This window comes from Lithobates pipiens, unplaced genomic scaffold (assembly GCF_037356315.1).
Source record: "Lithobates pipiens isolate NorthernLeopardFrog02 unplaced genomic scaffold, aLitPip1_a1.2 Scaffold_79, whole genome shotgun sequence".
Lineage (NCBI taxonomy): Eukaryota > Metazoa > Chordata > Amphibia > Anura > Ranidae > Lithobates > Lithobates pipiens.
The window spans coordinates 1,229,607-1,252,109 of NW_027507902.1; the positions used below are offsets into that span (position 1 = coordinate 1,229,607).

The window sequence follows — 22,503 nt, forward strand, 5'->3', positions numbered from 1 at the left end:
TTCTGGGGGAAGGCCTCTACTACTCTTCTTCTGAGGGGAAGGCCTCTACTACTCTTCTTCTGAGGGAAGGCCTCTACTACTCTTCTTCTGGGGGGAAGGCCTCTACTACTCTTCTTCTGAGGGAAGGCCTCTACTACTCTTCTTCTGGGGGAAGGCCTCTACTACTCTTCTTCTGAGGGAAGGCCTCTACTACTCTTCTTCTGGGGGAAGGCCTCTACTGCTCTTCTGGGGGAAGGCCTCTACTGCTCTTCTGGGGGAAGGCCTCTACTGCTCTTCTGGGGGAAGGCCTCTACTGCTCTTCTGGGGGAAGGCCTCTACTGCTCTTCTGGGGGAAGGCCTCTACTGCTCTTCTGGGGGAAGGCCTCTACTGCTCTTCTGGGGGAAGGCCTCTACTGCTCTTCTTCTGGGGGAAGGCCTCTACTGCTCTTCTTCTGGGGGAAGGCCTCTACTGCTCTTCTTCTGGGGGAAGGCCTCTACTGCTCTTCTTCTGGGGGAAGGCCTCTACTGCTCTTCTTCTGGGGGAAGGCCTCTACTGCTCTTCTTCTGGGGGAAGGCCTCTACTGCTCTTCTTCTGGGGGAAGGCCTCTACTACTCTTCTTCTGGGGGAAGGCCTCTACTACTCTTCTTCTGGGGGAAGGCCTCTACTGCTCTTCTTCTGGGGAAGCTCCACCAGATGGACATTGTTGTGTGTTGTTTTTTTTTTTTTTTTTTTTTCTCCATTTACTGAGACTGGTTACTAATGTTGAAGTGTGGTGGGTCGGGTCACTGGCGGGGTGTGGTTGGGGGGGGGGGGGGGGTCAGCTTCCAATCATTTTTTCCAGTTTATGTCCTCAGGCGAGATGATTCTGAGGGCTCCTGTGTTGGGGTGATAAGGAGGTGTCCCCCATTGCTGCATATTTGTTGGTCTCCTCTCCCTGTGCTTTGACATGTTCATTTGGTCCAGTCTAAACACTCTGGATCCCAGATTCCTAATCTCTGATTTTTATCTGTAGGCTTGATGACTGCAACTTGGCCGCCACAGGCTGTGAGATCCTTGGCTCCGCCCTTAAAGAGAACCGCTCTCTGCACAAGTTGGATCTGGCACTGAATAAAATTGAGGACGACGGAGTGAAATTTCTATGTGAGTGGCTGAAGGATCCGGGCTGTACCCTACAGGAGCTGAGGTGAGTCCTCCGTCATATTTATAATGGAGGGGAGGATCCGGGCTGTACCCTACAGGAGCTGAGGTGAGTCCCCCCCGTCATATTTATAATGGAGGGGAGGATCCGGGCTGTACCCTACAGGAGCTGAGGTGAGTCCTCCGTCATATTTATAATGGAGTGAAGGATCCGGGCTGTACCCTACAGGAGCTGAGGTGAGTCCTCCGTCATATTTATAATGGAGGGAAGGATCCGGGCTGTACCCTACAGGAGCTGAGGTGAGTCCTCCGTCATATTTATAATGGAGGGGAGGATCCGGGCTGTACCCTACAGGAGCTGAGGTGAGTCCTCCGTCATATTTATAATGGAGGGAAGGATCCGGGCTGTACCCTACAGGAGCTGAGGTGAGTCCTCCGTCATATTTATAATGGAGGGGAGGATCCGGGCTGTACCCTACAGGAGCTGAGGTGAGTCCTCCATCATATTTATAATGGAGGGAAGGATCCGGGCTGTACCCTACAGGAGCTGAGGTGAGTCCTCCATCATATTTATAATGGAGGGAAGGATCCGGGCTGTACCCTACAGGAGCTGAGGTGAGTCCTCCATATTTATAATGGAGGGAAGGATCCGGGCTGTACCCTACAGGAGCTGAGGTGAGTCCTCTGTCATATTTATAATGGAGGGAAGGATCCGGGTTGTACCCTACAGGAGCTGAGGTGAGTCCCCCATCATATTTTTATAATGGAGGGGAGGATCCGGGCTGTACCCTACAGGAGCTGAGGTGAGTCCTCCATATTTATAATGGAGGGAAGGATCCGGGCTGTACCCTACAGGAGCTGAGGTGAGTCCTCCGTCATATTTATAATGGAGGGGAGGATCCGGGCTGTACCCTACAGGAGCTGAGGTGAGTCCTCCGTCATATTTATAATGAAGGGGAGGATCCGGGCTGTACCCTACAGGAGCTGAGGTGAGTCCTCCGTCATATTTATAATGGAGGGGAGGATCCGGGCTGTACCCTACAGGAGCTGAGGTGAGTCCTCCGTCATATTTATAATGGAGGGGAGGATCCGGGCTGTACCCTACAGGAGCTGAGGTGAGTCCTCCGTCATATTTATAATGGAGGGGAGGATCCGGGCTGTACCCTACAGGAGCTGAGGTGAGTCCTCCGTCATATTTATAATGAAGGGGAGGATCCGGGCTGTACCCTACAGGAGCTGAGGTGAGTCCTCCGTCATATTTATAATGGAGGGGAGGATCCGGGCTGTACCCTACAGGAGCTGAGGTGAGTCCTCCGTCATATTTATAATGGAGGGAAGGATCCGGGCTGTACCCTACAGGAGCTGAGGTGAGTCCTCCGTCATATTTATAATGGAGGGGAGGATCCGGGCTGTACCCTACAAGAGCTGAGGTGAGTCCTCCATCATATTTATAATGGAGGGGAGGATCCGGGCTGTACCCTACAGGAGCTGAGGTGAGTCCTCCGTCATATTTATAATGGAGGGGAGGATCCGGGCTGTACTCTGTGGGAGGCGAGTCCTCCGTCTTTATACTAGAGTGAAGGATCTGCGGAGTGTTGGGGTGGAGATGTTCAGCTGGATCTGACTCTGGAATAAAGCGTTTGGTGTCTTTCTATGAAGTATCGGGTCATGTTTGGCGTTCAAGTTTCTGAATAACCGAATGTTCTAATAAAAGATAAACCTGTGACTGGGCGCCTCATCACTGGTGTCCATGTATGTCACAGGTCTGAGTCCCGGGACCCGCTGGGATCTTCTCCCCACATCTTCTCCTTCCCTTCGGCATCCGGATTATGACCTCCCCTATGGAGGGGGAGGCCTTGATGTGATCACCAGTAGACATGGTGCTTGTTTGGACCCAAGTAGCTTAGAAACTGTCCAATAAGTACCATCCTTACTAATCACATTGTGTATGGCCGGTCTGACTTGTTGCTCTCATGTCTTCATACATTCATTCTCAGTCCAGACCAATGTGATGAAGGCACTTTGAGAAGCCTACTGAAATTGACTGCACTGAAAATATATATATATATATAATATAATCTCTCTGAATGGGTCTCTGTATGGTGAGGGCCCCATCAGCAGATCCACCCACATCCAGTAATGAGAAGTGGAGTTGTCGGGTTTGTAGATTCCCATTCTGGGAAGACTTCATCTCCTATAATAGAAATACTAGAAGGGCCGTGTCCCCCTCTTGGAGATCTGCATTCATTTCCTGTCCTGTAGACACGGCAGGAAGGGAATCTGAAGTGATGGAAATTTCCTTGTAGACGGTTGTCACTAGAGCAGGTGTCCCCATTGGAAGATTTCCTTCTATTCCTGTTCTGATAACACGCTATTGGATTTACCTTTCAGTCCTAAATGGAGAAAATTCTTCCTAACAGGAATTAACGGCAACAAAAACCAGACGGGCAGGGCTCAAGTCCTGCGGGAACGCATGGGAACGGAGTTCCTGTACTTTTTTCCACAACAGAAACTCAGTTCCCATTAGCAGCTGTGTCCTGCATATGCCTGAGTAACTGGTTACTAGGCTGAGCAGCGCCTCCGAGAGAGAGCAGCCAGCCACAGACACCACACCAGACAGAGCCACACTTACTGCTGGTAAGGATCCAGCCTATGCCCACTGCCCAGTCAATGCCAGGCAGTCCTGGGGCCGCCGCTGACTACTCGCGCAGCCGCTGTAGCACATTGCTAGCAGTGCAGCCCAACTCTGATCTGCCAGACTTCTCCAGTTCAACTTCTCTCCTGAGCTGAGCCTCCGAGTCCTCCTGCCCACGAGGTCCGCCGCAACTTTGTCGCCCGCCAGAGCCATTGACAAACTTCCAGGATAGTGTGTTACACTTTGTTAGTTACAGTGAGCATGCTCCCCCCTCTGTTGTGTCCCCCACTCCCCCCTCCGTTCTGCTGCTGTCCCCTACTCCCCCTCCATTCTGCTGCTGTCCCCCTCCAGTTTTCCTCCGTGCCCCCCTCCGTTCTGTTGCTGTCCCCCTCCAGTTTTCCTCCGTGCCCCCCTCCGTTCTGTTGCTGTCCCCCTCCAGTTTTCCTCCGTGCCCCCCTCCATTCTGCTGTCGTCCTCCATTCTTGTGGTGATTATTCTGTTAGTTTCTTATTTCTTTTTTCTTGCTTCTCCTGTTTCTTAAGTTAACTTATTTGGTTTTTGTAAACTGGCACTTTACAATAAATGTTGCACTGTATTTTCTGTGAAATATATATATATATATGCATATGAGCGTATAATTTTTTTTTTTTGCTGGGGGGAGTGGATCTTGGGTGGGAGTTCCCACACTTTTTCCCCCAGGACTTGACCCCTACAGACGGGTTCCGACCTCTCCCCATCTCCTCTACCATTTCCCCCCCCCTCATTACCCTCTAGAAGTGTTTATCAGGCTGTAGACACGGTAAAGGACGCTCCATGGAAATACCAAGTTCTGACCGGACTTGTCCTCTCCTCCAGGATGGAATTCTGTGAGCTGACTCCGGCCTGCGGGGACTTCCTGCGCTCTGCTCTGATGACCAATCGATCGCTCACCACCTTATATCTGAGAGATTGCAGCCTCCAGGACTCCGGGGCCAAGCTGCTGTGTGAGGCGCTCCGCCAGCCAGGCTGCACTCTGAAGGAGCTGGTGTAAGTTCTGATGGGTGCATTGTATGGGGGGGTGGGGGAGGTCTGATGGGTACTTTGTATGGGGGTGCAGGTCTGATGGGTACATTGTATAAGGGGGGGGAGGTCTGATGGGTACTTTGTATGGGGGTGCTGGGTATTCGTGGTCTAATGGGTGTTTAGTATGGGATGTCTGATGGGTACATTGTATGGCGGGGGGGGGGGGGGGGGGCTCTGATGGGTACATTGTATGTATGGGGGGTCCTGATGGGTACATTGTTTTGGGGTGCTGGGTGGGAGTGGTCTAATGGGTGTTTAGAATGGGATGTCTGATGGGTACATTGTATGACAGTGCTGTGGGGGTGTTTAGTATGGGCTGATGGGTACTTTGTATGGGGGTGGTCTGATGGACCACCTCGCACTCCACCTGAGTGCCTCCGCCAAGATACAGCTTCCTCCACTTTGGAACCAAGTATTATCGCTGAACACCCAAGAACTAGACGACACTAGCTTGGGTACAAACTGGAACTGCACAAAGAATCAGGTAAGGGCCTGATCACATTATCCTAAACAATGCAAACTGTAAACAATCAGCACATCTAATGAACTGCCAACAGTGATCTAATTACCAGTAAGCTAATCCACAGCCAGACAATGCTTTGCTGGGACAGGGAAGTCCACCAGACAGTCCAGAAACGAGCCCACCCTGTATAGAGTACATCACACATGCTGTCTTTGGGGTACTTATGTGTTCTGTCCACTAGAAGTCTCAGAAAAGTGGAATTTATCGTCATAGATTCCTTGAGACCTTGTTAGATATTTCTGTTCCAAGTGAAGGAGCCTCTCCAACCCAGTCTGCATGAAGGCCACCATGTTTAGTCTGATGGGTACATGGTCTTATGGGCTAAGAGAATTGTTCTAATGCACTTGCGGTGAGGTGGGTGTTGGGAGGTGAGGTGGGTGTTGGGAGGTGAGGTGGGTGTTGGGAGGTGAGGTGGGTGTTGGGAGGTGAGGTGGGTGTTGGGAGGTGGGTGTTGGGTGTTGGGAGGTGGGTGTTGGGTGTTGGGAGGTGGGTGTTGGGTGTTGGGAGGTGGGTGTTGGGTGTTGGGAGGTGGGTGTTGGGTGTTGGGTGTTGGGAGGTGGGTGTTGGGAGGTGGGTGTTGGGAGGTGGGTGTTGGGAGGTGGGAGGTGGGTGTTGGGAGGTGGGTGTTGGGTGTTGGGAGGTGGGTGTTGGGAGGTGGGTGTTGGGTGTTGGGTGTTGGGAGGTGGGTGTTGGGTGTTGGGTGTTGGGTGTTGGGTGTTGGGAGGTGGGAGGTGGGTGTTGGGAGGTGGGTGTTGGGAGGTGGGTGTTGGGAGGTGGGTGTTGGGAGGTGGGTGTTGGGAGGTGGGTGTTGGGAGGTGGGTGTTGGGTGTTGGGTGTTGGGTGTTGGGAGGTGGGTGTTGGGAGGTGGGTGTTGGGAGGTGGGTGTTGGGTGTTGGGAGGTGGGTGTTGGGTGTTGGGTGTTGGGAGGTGGGTGTTGGGTGTTGGGAGGTGGGTGTTGGGAGGTGGGTGTTGGGAGGTGGGTGTTGGGAGGTGGGTGTTGGGAGGTGGGTGTTGGGAGGTGGGTGTTGGGAGGTGGGTGTTGGGAGGTGGGTGTTGGGAGGTGGGTGTTGGGAGGTGGGTGTTGGGAGGTGGGTGTTGGGAGGTGGGTGTTGGGAGGTGGGTGTTGGGAGGTGGGTGTTGGGAGGTGGGTGTTGGGAGGTGGGTGTTGGGTGTTGGGAGGTGGGTGTTGGGAGGTGGGTGTTGGGTGTTGGGTGTTGGGAGGTGGGTGTTGGGAGGTGGGTGTTGGGTGTTGGGTGTTGGGTGTTGGGAGGTGGGTGTTGGGAGGTGGGTGTTGGGTGTTGGGAGGTGGGTGTTGGGAGGTGGGTGTTGGGAGGTGAGGTGGGAGGTGGGTGTTGGGAGGTGGGTGTTGGGAGGTGGGTGTTGGGTGGTGGGTGGTGGGTGGTGGGTGTTGGGTGGAGGAAGATGCGGTGAGGTGGGTGTTGGGTGGAGGAAGATGCGGGGAGGTGGGTGTGAGGTTTGTCGGGTGGAGGAAGATGCAGAGAATGTACCGCTTCCAATATTGTACCTCCTCAACAGATCTCATGGTGGCCATGTACATTGGACCACACGTACGTACTTAACCCTCTGGGGGGGCCATTACCATTGAGGAGCCACCAAACCCAAACTGAGTAATTCCACTTCCTCCTCTCCTTTATACGCCCGCCAATCCTGGAATAATGTATGGATGGCCTCCTGTATTTCCCACCAATGGTAAATGGACAGAGTGCTGCTTGTCTGGTAATCTGGTGACATGGTCTGATGGGGCTGGTGACATGGTCTGATGGGGCTGGTCACATGGTCTTGTTTCATCTCTGCAGGTTGTTTGGGATGAACCTCACCAGCGTGTCCTGTGAGGATCTACAATCGGTTATTCTGACAAATCGGATCCTCGCCAGCCTGAATGTGAGGGACAACAAGATTGGCGACTCCGGAGTGAAGCTCCTCTGTAAAGGGCTGAGTGACCCGAGCTGTACCCTGCAGGAGCTGATGTAAGGATTAGGCCAATGGTCTGCCAATCTAGCGCCAGGTCCGGGAGGTGATTGGGTAGAAGTTCTCATACGGGTTCTCTTTACAGATTGTCTTCCTGTGAGCTGACCCAGGCGTCCTGTGAGGACCTCCGCTCAGTCCTCCTCACCAACCGATCTCTGACCAAACTGAGCCTCACCTGGAATAGTCTGGAGGATTCTGGAGTGAAAATTCTGTGTGAAGGGCTCAGAGACCCGGGCTGTACCCTGCAGGAGCTGGAGTGAGACTTCTATACACTATATGATGGACAACTAAACTCTGTATATGTTTTCCCTGCAATACCCCCCCCCCCTTCCCTGAGTACAGACCACCTTGAAAACTACCACAATCTTCCCATCCAGTCCTCCTCTCAGTGCACATGCTCAGTAGCCCCATTCATTACTATGAAGCTACAGTCTGCTTACCCATAGTAATGGGGCGGGAGGGGGGGTGTGTCTATCATGAGCAGTGGGAGGAGCGCCTTCCCTGGTCTGGGTTCTTACAGGTGGCCCTGGCCTAGTCTTTATGGAGAAATTCTGTGGTGGGTGGTGTGGCCCTTGGGTGGGTGGTGGGGCTGTAGCCCCCCAGGGCCCTTACAGTTGGCTCCTCTTTTGCTCTGTTCAGGTTTTATATAAATGTCCGGCATAAATCTGACTCTCTGGTTTCCTCCTCAGTCTGTACGGATGTGACCTGTCCTCCTCCTCCCTGGAAGATCTCTCCTCTGTGATCACCACCAGCCGATCTCTCACCAAACTGGATCTGGCAGGAAATAGGTTCACGGACACCGGAGTGAAGCCGCTATGTGAGGCGCTCCGGAACCCCGGCTGTACACTGCAGACATTCAGGTGAATGCTCCATCGTAACTCATGGTAACCTGGAGGTCTCTCCAGTAGAACTCCCCCATATTTATCTCCTATTCCTCCTGTACAGGGTGGGGTATTGTGAGCTGACCGCATCCTGCGCTGAGGAAGTCATGGCCGTCATTAATACAAACCGCTCTCTGAAGGAGTTGGAAGTAACAAGTGAGGTTGAAGAGCCCCCGACAGATCTGGACTCTATGTTGGCGAAATTCAAGCACCCGTCCATCACTGTGGAGAAGAACAGGTAAGTCTTTAGGCTGGGGGTGACCACCTCCAGGTAGGTCTTCTCTACATGAAAGGACTCCACCCACAGTGGAGGCCTTCCCAATCAGGGTGCACCACCCCATACTGAACCTTTTGTCTTTCCTTGTAGTACCCAGGATGGACTATTTATCTACATCAAATACAAGAAACAAGAGTGAGTCGGACGTCCCGGAGGATCCCGACCTCCAATACAAGGTAACCTAAAATTAAGATTGCTCCACCAAAATAGATTACAGTATGACGAGTTGATGCCGGGAAGTGGAATCTCCTGGTGCCTTCTAAATTGTTTTGGGGATTTCATGGTTCCCAGTCTTGGCCTCTCACTCCTCCTCTTTGCAGGTGTTGGGGTAACAATGCTCAGGCCTGAAGGGAGCCCAATCCTCATGACTGGTGATGAGATGCCATGGTATTGGCTGAAGGTTGTATAATTTGCAGTCGGTGGGGTGCTGCAGGCCTTCCATGAATAATGGGTGGCAGTGGGTCTTCTAGGATGAGCATTGTGTGGGGAGAGCTGCAGGATCCTTCCAGGATGGCTCCTGGGTGATGGAGCAGTGGTGGGCCCTTTTAGGATGAGCAGATGGGTGGTGGGCAGTGGGTGGAGGTTTGTGGGCCCTCTAGGATGGGCAGTGGGGTGGGTGGAGGTTGGTGGGCCCTGTAAGATGAGCAGTGGATGGGTGGTGGGGTGGGTGGAGGTTGGTGGGCCCTCGTGGATGGGCGGTGGGGTGGGTGGAGGTTGGTGGGCCCTCTAGGATGGGCGATGGCGTGGGTGGAGGTTGGTGGGCCCTCTAGGATGGGCGGTGGGGTGGGTGGAGGTTGGTGGGCCCTCTAGGATGGGCGGTGGGGTGGGTGGAGGTTGGTGGGCCCTCTAGGATGGGCGGTGGGTTGGATGGAGGTTGGTGGGCCCTCTAGGATGGGTGATGGGGTGGGTGGAGTTTGGTGGGCCCTCTAGGATGAGCAGTGGATGGGGGGGGGGGGTGGGGTGGGGTGGGTGGAGGTTGGTGGGCCCTCTAGGATGAGCAGTGGATGGGGGGTGGGGTGGGTGGAGGTTGGTGGGCCCTCTAGGATGAGCAGTGGCTGGGCGGAGGGCCCTCTAGGATGAGCAGTGGATGGGCGGTGGGTTGGATGATGGGGGCTGGGGTGGGTGGAGGTTGGTGGGCCCTCTAGGATGAGCAGTGGATGGGCGGTGGGTTGGATGGAGGTTGGTGGAGCTCTGGGATGGGTGGTGGGGTGTGTGGAGGTTGGTGGGCCCTCTAGGATGGGCGGTGGGGTGGAGGCTGGTGGGCCCTCTAGGATGAGCAGTGGATGGGGGGTGGGGTGGGTGGAGGTTGGTGGGCCCTCTAGGATGAGCAGTGGATGGGCGGTGGGTTGGATGGAGGTTGGTGGAGCTCTGGGATGGGTGGTGGGGTGTGTGGAGGTTGGTGGGCCCTCTAGGATGGGCGGTGGGGTGGAGGTTGGTGGAGCTCTGGGATGGGGGGTGGGGTGGGTGGAGGTTGGTGGGCCCTCTAGGATGAGCAGTGAATGGGCAGAGGGCCCTCTAGGATGAGCAGTGGATGGGCGGTGGGTTGGATGGAGTTTGGTGGGCCCTCTAGGATGAGCAGTGGATGGGCGGTGGGTTGGATGGAGGTTGGTGGGCCCTCTAGGATGAGCAGTGGATGGGGGGTGGGGTGGGTGGAGGTTGGTGGGCCCTCTAGGATGAGCAGTGGCTGGGCGGAGGGCCCTCTAGGATGAGCAGTGGATGGGCAGTGGGTTGGATGATGGGTGGTGGGGTGGGTGGAGGTTGGTGGGCCCTCTAGGATGAGCAGTGGATGGGGTGGTGGGTTGGATGGAGGTTGGTGGAGCTCTGGGATGGGTGGTGGGGTGTGTGGAGGTTGGTGGGCCCTCTAGGATGGGCGGTGGGGTGGAGGTTGGTGGGCCCTCTAGGATGAGCAGTGGATGGGGGGTGGGGTGGGTGGAGGTTGGTGGGCCCTCTAGGATGAGCAGTGGATGGGGGGGGTGGGGTGGGTGGAGGTTGGTGGGCCCTCTAGGATGAGCAGTGGATGGGCGGTGGGTTGGATGGAGGTTGGTGGAGCTCTGGGATGGGTGGTGGGGTGGGTGGAGGTTGGTGGACCCTCTAGGATGAGTAGGTATTAATGTCCAGAAGGAAATGGTAATGGGACTTCTCTTATCTTCTAGGTCAGCCGGGTGACAGCCTTCAGTTCTCATTGCCCCTCCCCCCACACTGCACCTTATACAACGCCGGACTCCAAAGACTTGGGACGAGTGCCTTTTTTGGGGCCCCTGAACCCCTTTTTTGTAGATCCGCTGTTACCTGAAATACATTTGCACTGGACGGTTATTTGCACTACTGGTCCCCATGGCAACCTGCCTTCATTTATATTGGGGTGATCGGATCGTTCGGATTTCATTCTCACCTTTTTTGTATCAGAAATGTTTCCATAAAAATCGAATAAAGAGATTGCAAAGATGGCTGAATTGTGAGTGATTACTATATATAGTGTGTGGTGGTGTCACATGACCTGCAGAGGTGACGTCACTGGTGTCACATGACCTGGAAGAAGACGCCACTTGCCCTGGTGAGCAGTGACGTCCCATGGTGTCACATGATTTGGTGAGCAGTGATGTCTATTGGTGTCACATGACATCCAGCAAAGGCCTAAAGCTGGTCATAGACAGAATTTCAGATAAATTCTCAGAACGTTCCTTTGTCGTTCAGAACAACTTTCATTCAGTAAAGTCCATTCAATCGTTCGTTGTTAGAAATGTTTGAGAACTTTTCCACCCCCGCTCCTTCCAATGGTCACCTCACTCCAGCTGGAGGAAAACGTCCATTTGACCCAATAATGAGAGAATTAGAAGAATCACCTTCCTTGGATCGGATAGTTGAAGGGCCTAATTTTTAGGGTAAATCTCTAAAGTTTAGAACCGACATCTCCTAGTCTAGTAGGAAGAGAATTCTGGGATGAGAATACACTGAGCTCCATCCAGAAATATCATCGCAGTTTTCATACAATCCAGATTCCTCGGGATGAAAGGACGAGGAGACGCCACACACCAGAGCTCTACAGAACTTCCATCTCACACGTTTCTTGGAACAAAGGTCAGTATTTCGAGGACGGAGATGCAGCTTAAGTGATGAGAGTGATCTATAGAACAAACATGGGTGACAAATGTCCATACATTGCTATTACATTGTAACCAATGTTTATTACCCGGGGGGAGGGGGTCTTGACACTGCAGTCAATGTGTTCCTCCCCCCCCCCCCCCCCTTGTGTCCTTCATACTGAGTGCCTTTTATGAAGGGTGACCCTTTCAAGATTCCGATAGAACATGAAAAGGTCGCCCTTCAGATGACACTCGGTATGAAGGATGCTATTGGAGATGAGGGGGAGGAAAACTGATTGCAGTGTCAGGTGAGATCTCCAAGATGGCTGGCCACCTACCCCATGATCTAACACTTACCAGTACCTCCACCTAAGCAGACTTTAAGCTTGTAGTATGATGTGTCCCTATCTGAGAAACTATGGAGCTCCTAGTATGTGTCCACCTGGTCAGACGTGGAGCTCGTAGTATGATGTGTCCACCTGGTCAGACGTGGAGCTCGTAGTATGATGTGTCCACCTGGTCAGACATGGAGCTCGTAGTATGATGTGTCCACCTGGCAGACATGGAGCTCGTAGTATGATGTGTCCACCTGGTCGACATGGAGCTCCTAGTATGATGTGTCCACCTGGTCAGACATGGAGCTCGTAGTATGATGTGTCCACCTGGTCAGACATGGAGCTCGTAGTATGATGTGTCCACCTGGCAGACATGGAGCTCCTAGTATGATGTGTCCGCCTGGTCAGACGTGGAGCTTGTAGTATGATGTGTCCACCTGGTCAGACGTGGAGCTCCTAGTATGATGTGTCCACCTGGCAGACGTGGAGCTCGTAGTATGATGTGTCCACCTGGTCAGACATGGAGCTCGTAGTATGATGTGTCCACCTGGCAGACGTGGAGCTCGTAGTATGATGTGTCCACCTGGTCAGACGTGGAGCTCGTAGTATGATGTGTCCACCTGGTCAGACGTGGAGCTCGTAGTATGATGTGTCCACCTGGTCAGACGTGGAGCTCGTAGTATGATGTGTCCACCTGGTCAGACGTGGAGCTCGTAGTATGATGTGTCCACCTGGTCAGACGTGGAGCTCGTAGTATGATGTGTCCACCTGGCAGACATGGAGCTCGTAGTATGATGTGTCCACCTGGCAGACATGGAGCTCGTAGTATGATGTGTCCACCTGGTCAGACATGGAGCTCGTAGTATGATGTGTCCGCCTGGCAGACATGGAGCTCCTAGTATGATGTGTCCGCCTGGTCAGACGTGGAGCTTGTAGTATGATGTGTCCACCTGGTCAGACGTGGAGCTCCTAGTATGATGTGTCCACCTGGTCAGACGTGGAGCTCCTAGTATGATGTGTCCACCTGGCAGACGTGGAGCTCGTAGTATGATGTGTCCAGCTGGTCAGACGTGGAGCTCCTAGTATGATGTGTCCAGCTGGTCAGACGTGGAGCTCGTAGTATGATGTGTCCGCCTGGTCAGACGTGGAGCTCGTAGTATGATGTGTCCGCCTGGTCAGACGTGGAGCTCGTAGTATGATGTGTCCACCTGGCAGACATGGAGCTCGTAGTATGATGTGTCCAGCTGGTCAGACGTGGAGCTCCTAGTATGATGTGTCCAGCTGGTCAGACGTGGAGCTCCTAGTATGATGTGTCCGCCTGGTCAGACGTGGAGCTCGTAGTATGATGTGTCCGCCTGGTCAGACGTGGAGCTCGTAGTATGATGTGTCCACCTGGCAGACATGGAGCTCGTAGTATGATGTGTCCAGCTGGTCAGACGTGGAGCTCCTAGTATGATGTGTCCAGCTGGTCAGACGTGGAGCTCCTAGTATGATGTGTCCGCCTGGTCAGACGTGGAGCTTGTAGTATGATGTGTCCAGCTGGTCAGACGTGGAGCTTGTAGTATGATGTGTCCAGCTGGTCAGACGTGGAGCTTGTAGTATGATGTGTCCACCTGGTCAGACGTGGAGCTCGTAGTATGATGTGTCCACCTGGTCAGACGTGGAGCTTGTAGTATGATGTGTCCACCTGGCAGACGTGGAGCTTGTAGTATGATGTGTCCACCTGGTCAGACGTGGAGCTCGTAGTATGATGTGTCCACCTGGCAGACATGGAGCTTGTAGTATGATGTGTCCACCTGGTCAGACGTGGAGCTCGTAGTATGATGTGTCCACCTGGTCAGACGTGGAGCTCGTAGTATGATGTGTCCACCTGGTCAGACGTGGAGCTCGTAGTATGATGTGTCCACCTGGTCAGACGTGGAGCTCGTAGTATGATGTGTCCACCTGGTCAGACGTGGAGCTCGTAGTATGATGTGTCCACCTGGCAGACATGGAGCTCGTAGTATGATGTGTCCACCTGGCAGACATGGAGCTCGTAGTATGATGTGTCCACCTGGCAGACATGGAGCTCGTAGTATGATGTGTCCACCTGGCAGACGTGGAGCTCGTAGTATGATGTGTCCACCTGGCAGACGTGGAGCTCGTAGTATGATGTGTCCACCTGGCAGACGTGGAGCTCGTAGTATGATGTGTCCACCTGGTCAGACGTGGAGCTCGTAGTATGATGTGTCCACCTGGTCAGACGTGGAGCTCGTAGTATGATGTGTCCACCTGGCAGACATGGAGCTCCTAGTATGATGTGTCCACCTGGCAGGAAGGGGGTGACCTGGGGCCTGGAGTTGGGCAGCTGGGAGGGAGCCTCTCTTTTCATGGTCATTGAGAGGTGTCCTGGAATAGGAGGACAGTGGGAAGCACTGCCAGGAAAGTCATTCAGGAGGGATCCATACCGGGGTCGGTAAGTGAAAAGGTCTGGGAGGCACATGCCAGGATTGGATGTGCAGCCAGAGGGAGAGACTATGGGGTCATTGGAGTCAAGTTGCTGTAGCCAGGAGGGTTGGTAGGATTTGCACTGGACTTGCTGGGATCAGTTCACCAAGTTCAGTTGGCACAAGTGTACTTTTTCATCGCTATTGGTTGGTACACCAAAGGGCACTGCAGACTCTCAGTATAAATACAGCTGTTCTGTGAAGTCCTCAGGTTTGTTAGAGAATCTTGGTGAACAAACAGCATCATGAAGGCCAAGGAACACACCAGACAGGTCAGGGATAAAGTTGTGGAGAAGTATAAAGCAGGGTTCGGTTATAATAATATCTCCCAAGCTTTGACCATCTCACGGAGCTCTGTTCAATCCATCATCGGAGAATGGAAAGAGTATGGGCACAACCGCAAACCTACCAAGACATGGCCGTCCACCTAAACTGACCGGGCCGGGCAAGGAGAGCATTCATCAGAGAAGAGCCAAGAGGTCCATGGTAACTCTGGAGGAGCTGCAGAGATCCACAGCTCAGGGGGGAGAATCTGTCCACAGGACAACTATTAGTCGTCTCTCCACAAATCTGCCCTTTATGGAAGAGTGACAAGAAGAAAGACATTGGAGAAAGAAAGTCATAAGAAGTCCTGTTTGTAGTTTGTGAGAAGCCATGTGGGGGAGGGGGCAGCAAACATGTGGAAGAAGGTGATCTGGTCAGAGGAGACCAAAATTCTACTTTATGGCCTAAAAGCAAAACGCTATGTGTGGGGGAAACTAACACCGCCCATCCCCCGAACACACCATCCCCACCGTGAGACATGGTGGTGGCAGCATCATGTGGTGGGGATGGTTTTCTTCAGCAGGGACAGGGAAGCTGGTCAGAGTTGATGGGAAGATGGATGGAGACAAATACAGGACAATCTTAGAAGAAAACCTGTTAGAGTCGGCAGAAGACTTGAGACCGGGGCGGAGGTTCCCCTTCCAGCAGGACAACGACCCGAAACATCCAGCCAGAGCTACAATGGAATGGTTTACATCAAAGCATATTCATGTGTTAGAATGGCCCAGTCACAGTCCAGACCTAAATCCCATTGAGAATCTGTGGCAAGACTTGAAAATTGCTGATCACAGACGCTCTCCATCCAATCTGACAGAGCTTGAGATATTCTACAAAGAAGAAGAATGGGCAGAAATGTTCTCTCTAGATGGGCAAAGCTAGTAGAGACACCCCCAAAAAGACTTGTAGAGAAAGGGGGTTCTACAAAGTATTGACTCCGGGGGGCGCCATACAAATGCCCCTCCCCCACACTTTTCACATATTTATTTGTATCATTTATCATTTTCCTTCCACTTCACAATTATGTGACACTTTGTGTTGGTCCATCACATAAAATCCCAATAAAATACATTTACGTTTTTGGTCGTAACATGACAACATGTGGGGAATTTCAAGGGGTGTGAATACTTTTTCAAGGCACTGTATATCTGTATCTATGCCAGATGTCAGGAATTCTAATACAGACATTCCCACTGGCTGTCAGAATGCAGAGCAGGAAGGCCACATGGACGCTAAGAAAGCAGAAGATCTGTCTGAAGAAAGGACATTACCTGATAACGGTATTGCTGGTAATTGTAGTACTACTGGGAGCATGGTGAGCGGGACTGCTGTGCTGGGGGGGAGGGGGAGGAGCGGGTACTAAGTAATCTGCCAAATCTGAACCCAGGGCTGTGTTGGGACCAAGTCATGCTGCTGCTGCTGGTGGAAGGGAGACAGATGTGGGACTTTCACCTTCTTCCATTGAACGCAGGAATGTGGTACAGCTCAGATGGGAAGGAGGAGGTATTCCACCTATCAGGAGGGAGGTTGTAGATAGGATCCTAGCAATGGGATTTAAGGCGGAGGATATTTATGCTCTAATCAGGTTCCCATGGATATGATTCATTGTGCATGAGGAATCACTCAACCTCTTTCAGTGTGGATGATAGAGGATTACGGATGGGTGGAAGGTCAGTGTGGATGATAGAGGATTATGGGTGGGTGGTCAGTGTGGATGATAGAGGATTATGGATGGGTGGGTGGTCAGTGTGGATGATAGAGGATTACGGATGGGTGGAAGGTCAGTGTGGATGATAGAGGATTATGGGTGGGTGGTCAGTGTGGATGATAGAGGATTATGGGTGGGTGGTCAGTGTGGATGATAGAGGATTATGGATGGGTTGAAGGTCAGTGTGGATGATAGAGGATTACGGATGGGTGGTCAGTGTGGATGATAGAGGATTATGGATGGGTGGAAGGTCAGTGTGGATGATAGAGGATTACGGATGGGTTGAAGGTCAGTGTGGATGATAGAGGATTACGGATGGGTGGAAGGTCAGTGTGGATGATGGAGGGTTATGGAGGGGTTGAAGGTCAGTGTGGATGATAGAGGATTATGGATGGGTGGGTGGTCAGTGTGGATGATAGAGGATTATGGATGGGTGGGTGGTCAGTGTGGATGATAGAGGATTATGGATGGGTGGTCAGTGTGGATGATAGAAGATTACGGATGGGTTGAAGGTCAGTGTGGATGATGGAGGATTACGGATGGGTGGAAGGTCAGTGTGGATGATGGAGGGTCATGGATGGGTGGGTGGTCAGTGTGGATGATAGAGGATTATGGATGGGTGGGTGGTCAGTGTGGATGATAGAGGATTATGGATGGGTGGAAGGTCAGTGTGGATGATAGAGGATTACGGATGGGTGGAAGGTCAGTGTGGATGATGGAGGATTACGGATGGGTGGAAGGTCAGTGTGGATGATGGAGGGTCATGGATGGGTGGGTGGTCAGTGTGGATGATAGAGGATTATGGATGGGTGGGTGGTCAGTGTGGATGATAGAGGATTATGGATGGGTGGAAGGTCAGGGTGGATGATAGAGGATTATGGGTGGGTGGAAGGTCAGTGTGGATGATGGAGGATTATGGGTGGGTGGAAGGTCAGTGTGGATGATAGAGGATTATGGATAGGTTGCAGGTGTCAGGGCTGGGCTCAATACTTTTTCTTAAAGCTGGCCGCTCAGCTGGTGGCTAATTGCCAGCTCCTATCTCTCCACAGTGACTCACCTGTTGATGATATCCTGCTCGTCAGTCCTGCCTACTTAAGCCGTCCAGCCCCGATGATCGCTGCTTTAGCCTTGGTCACATCTCTAGAGACGCTCTCCTGTGTTCCTGGTAAAGACTTGCTTGGCTGACCTTCCTTCTGGCTCCAGATCATGCTTGCTGTTCTACTACGCTGTTCTCTGGCTTCCTGACACTTTGGCTTGTCTGACTATCCGTTCCGGTTGCTGAACTCTGGCTTTGTTTTGACTATGATTACTCTGCTTACCTTTTTCTATTATTATTAAACAAGTGAGATGTAACTGTACTTCTGTCTCAGTCTTATTCATGGTTTCTGACAGAAGCTCAGTGGGGATGATAGAGGATTATGGGTGGGTGGTCAGTGGGGATGATAGAGGATTATGGAGGGGTGAGTGGTCAGTGTAGATGATGATGGAGGAGTGGGTGGTCATGTTGATGATAGAGAAATATGGAGGTGTGGGTGGTCAGTGTGGATGATGGAGGAATATGGAGGGGGTGGTCAATGTAGATGATGGAGGAATATGAAGTGGTGGGTGGTCAGTGTAGATGATGGACGAATATGGAGGGGTGGGTGGTCAGTGTGGATGATGGAGGAATATGGAAGGGTGGGTGGTCGGTGTGGATGATGGAGGAATATGGAAGGGTGGGTGGTCGGTGTGGATGATGGAGGAATATGGAAGGGTGGGTGGTCGGTGTGGATGATGGAGGAATATGGAAGGGTGGGTGGTCGGTGTGGATGATAGAGGAATATGGAAGGGTGGGTGGTCGGTGTAGATGATAGAGGAATATGGAAGGGTGGGTGGTCGGTGTAGATGATGGAGGAATATGGAAGGGTGGGTGGTCGGTGTAGATGATGGAGGAATATGGAAGGGTGGGTGGTCGGTGTAGATGATGGAGGAATATGGAAGGGTGGGTGGTCGGTGTAGATGATGGAGGAATATGGAAGGGTGGGTGGTCGGTGTGGATGATGGAGGAATATGGAAGGGTGGGTGGTCAGTGTGGATGATAGAGGAATATGGAGGGGTGGGTGGTCAGTGTGGATGATAGAGGAATATGGAAGGGTGGGTGGTCAGTGTGGATGATGGAGGAATATGGAGCGGTGGGTGGTCAGTGTAGATGATGGAGGAATATGGAGGGGTGGGTGGTCAGTGTAGATGGTGGACGAATATGGAGGGGTGGGTGGTCAGTGTGGATGATGGAGGAATATGGAAGGGTGGGTGGTCAGTGTGGATGATGGAGGAATATGGAAGGGTGGATGGTCAGTGTGGATGATGGAGGAATATGGAGGTGTGGGTGGTCAGTGTGGATGATAGAGGAATATGGATGGGTTGAAGGTCAGTGTAGATGACAGAGGATTATGGATGGGTTGAAGGTCAGTGTGGATGATAGAGGATTACGGATGGGTTGAAGGTCAGTGTGGATGATAGAGGATTACGGATGGGTGGTCAGTGTGGATGATAGAGGATTACGGATGGGTTGAAGGTCAGTGTAGATGACAGAGGATTATGGATGGGTTGAAGGTCAGTGTGGATGATAGAGGATTACGGATGGGTGGTCAGTGTGGATGATAGAGGATTATGGATGGGTTGAAGGTCAGTGTGGATGATAGAGGATTACGGATGGGTTGAAGGTCAGTGTGGATGATAGAGGAATATAGGTGGGTGGGTGGTCAATGTAGATGATGGAGGAATATGGATGTGTGGGTGGTCAGTGTGGATGATGGGGGAATATGGAAGGGTGGGTGGTCAGTGTAGATGATGGAGGAAAATGGAGGGGTGGGTGGTCAGTGTGGATGATGGAGGAATATGGAAGGGTGGGTGGTCAGTGTGGAAGATGTAGGAATATGGAGGTGTGGGTGGTCAGTGTGGATGACAGAGGATTATGGATGGGTTGAAGGTCAGTGTGGATGATAGAGGAATATAGGTGGGTGGGTGGTCAATGTAGATGATGGAGGAATATGGATGTGTGGGTGGTCAGTGTGGATGATAGAGGATTATGGATGGGTTGAAGGTCAGTGTGGATGATAGAGGAATATAGGTGGGTGGGTGGTCAATGTAGATGATGGAGGAATATGGAGGGGTGGGTGGTCAGTGTGGATGATGGGGGAATATGGAAGGGTGGGTGGTCAGTGTAGATGATGGAGGAATATGGAGGGGTGGGTGGTCAGTGTGGATGATGGAGGAATATGGAAGGGTGGGTGGTCAGTGTGGAAGATGTAGGAATATGGAGGTGTGGGTGGTCAGTGTGGATGATAGAGGATTATGGATGGGTGGAAGGTCAGTGTGGATGACAGAGGATTATGGATGGGTTGAAGGTCAGTGTGGATGATAGAGGAATATAGGTGGGTGGGTGGTCAATGTAGATGATGGAGGAATATGGAGGGGTGGGTGGTCAGTGTGGATGATGGAGGAATATGGAAGGGTGGGTGGTCGGTGTAGATGATGGAGGAATATGGAAGGGTGGGTGGTCGGTGTAGATGATGGAGGAATATGGAAGGGTGGGTGGTCGGTGTAGATGATGAAGGAATATGGAAGGGTGGGTGGTCGGTGTAGATGATGGAGGAATATGGAAGGGTGGGTGGTCGGTGTGGATGATGGAGGAATATGGAAGGGTGGGTGGTCAGTGTGGATGATAGAGGAATATGGAGGGGTGGGTGGTCAGTGTGGATGATAGAGGAATATGGAAGGGTGGGTGGTCAGTGTGGATGATGGAGGAATATGGAGCGGTGGGTGGTCAGTGTAGATGATGGAGGAATATGGAGGGGTGGGTGGTCAGTGTAGATGGTGGACGAATATGGAGGGGTGGGTGGTCAGTGTGGATGATGGAGGAATATGGAAGGGTGGGTGGTCAGTGTGGATGATGGAGGAATATGGAAGGGTGGATGGTCAGTGTGGATGATGGAGGAATATGGAAGGGTGGATGGTCAGTGTGGATGATAGAGGAATATGGAGGTGTGGGTGGTCAGTGTGGATGATAGAGGAATATGGATGGGTTGAAGGTCAGTGTAGATGACAGAGGATTATGGATGGGTTGAAGGTCAGTGTGGATGATAGAGGATTACGGATGGGTTGAAGGTCAGTGTGGATGATAGAGGATTAGGGATGGGTGGTCAGTGTGGATGATAGAGGATTACGGATGGGTTGAAGGTCAGTGTAGATGACAGAGGATTATGGATGGGTTGAAGGTCAGTGTGGATGATAGAGGATTACGGATGGGTGGTCAGTGTGGATGATAGAGGATTATGGATGGGTGGAAGGTCAGTGTGGATGACAGAGGATTATGGATGGGTTGAAGGTCAGTGTGGATGATAGAGGAATATAGGTGGGTGGGTGGGTGGTCAATGTAGATGATGGAGGAATATGGATGTGTGGGTGGTCAGTGTGGATGATAGAGGATTATGGATGGGTGGAAGGTCAGTGTGGATGACAGAGGATTATGGATGGGTTGAAGGTCAGTGTGGATGATAGAGGAATATAGGTGGGTGGGTGGTCAATGTAGATGATGGAGGAATATGGAGGGGTGGGTGGTCAGTGTGGATGATGGGGGAATATGGAAGGGTGGGTGGTCAGTGTAGATGATGGAGGAATATGGAGGGGTGGGTGGTCAGTGTGGATGATGGAGGAATATGGAAGGGTGGGTGGTCAGTGTGGAAGATGTAGGAATATGGAGGTGTGGGTGGTCAGTGTGGATGATAGAGGATTATGGATGGGTGGAAGGTCAGTGTGGATGACAGAGGATTATGGATGGGTTGAAGGTCAGTGTGGATGATAGAGGAATATAGGTGGGTGGGTGGTCAATGTAGATGATGGAGGAATATGGAGGGGTGGGTGGTCAGTGTGGATGATGGGGGAATATGGAAGGGTGGGTGGTCAGTGTAGATGATGGAGGAATATGGAGGGGTGGGTGGTCAGTGTGGATGATGGAGGAATATGGAGGGGTGGGTGGTCAGTGTGGATGATAGAGGAATATGAACGAGTGGGTGGTTGTTGTGGATTAGGGATGGACCAAATGACACCTTGTTCGGTTCGCACCATAACTTTTGAATGTTGCGAAAGTTCAGAAACCAAATAAATAATGAACCCCGTTGAAGTCTATGGGACCCAAATATGAAAAATCAAAAGTGCCCATTTTGAAGGCTTATATGCAGGTAATTGGGCATAGAATGGTGATGGGGGTCCGGGTACTGCCCTGGAGGTCATGTATCAATGAAAAAAGAGTTTGTGAAAAACATAATTTTTAAATGAGCAGTGATTTATTGATGCTTGAAGTGAAAGCATAAAAATAAAAAAATCCTTTCAGTATAGTGCCTGGGGGGTCCCCTTAGTTCACGTGTAAAGTAGCACATCTGTACTGTGTATAAAACCTCCTGCAGCAATAATTGCATTTATAAAGCCCAAAAAATTGAATTTCCTCCGCAAGCTTTCTTTATTTTGTAAGCAATGGCTTGCAGAGCCAGTCTCTATGATGAGGCCACAATGTAGTGCGCTGGTAACAAGATTAGAGATTTTTTGGCTCTAACACAGACTTTGGATAGAAGTGAGAGGTGCGGAAAAATTGATCTTTGGGTGTCGGTGGCGCCTTTATACCGTAAGAGGTGCTCTTGATAAAAGAAAGAATTGGCCTTGCTGTGAAAGATTAAAATGATATACACCTATCGAACAGGTGTGGACAAATTGGTTGTTAATTGTTCCCATGACACCTACACCAAAAAAATTCTTCCAGATAAAACTGACACCCACAACGCTAGTCAGCCTAGAAGTCCTGCAGAGATTCCACAATCCAAAAAACACTTAATCAGCGACATCGGTATCAGGCGCTTCATAGCTGCTGGTAATCCAGGACTGATTCATTTTGATAAATGTCAGACGGTCCACAGAGTCTGTGGACAGACGCATTGTATTATCAGAACAGCACTGAATGCCCGTTCGGAAATCTCGTTGATTGCAGGGCAGCCCAGCAGCTCAATTGCATACTGGGCAAGTTCTGGCCAGTGGTCTATTCTCATGACCCAGTA

The 22,503-nt window shown here is 51.8% G+C and overlaps 1 protein-coding gene across 1 annotated transcript; it reads left to right on the forward strand.

Annotated features, from left to right (window-relative positions):
- Window positions 1-2,562: 2,562 nt before the first annotated feature.
- Window positions 2,563-10,931, forward strand: LOC143960018 (ribonuclease inhibitor-like). The gene is made up of 8 exons (XM_077468283.1): window positions 2,563-2,610; window positions 4,608-4,778; window positions 7,155-7,325; window positions 7,412-7,582; window positions 8,016-8,186; window positions 8,272-8,445; window positions 8,575-8,660; window positions 10,638-10,931. Exons 2-7 carry the CDS (start codon window positions 4,609-4,611, stop codon window positions 8,621-8,623), a joined length of 906 nt encoding a protein of 301 aa, XP_077324409.1. The 5' UTR covers window positions 2,563-2,610; window position 4,608; the 3' UTR covers window positions 8,624-8,660; window positions 10,638-10,931.
- Window positions 10,932-22,503: the final 11,572 nt, after the last annotated feature.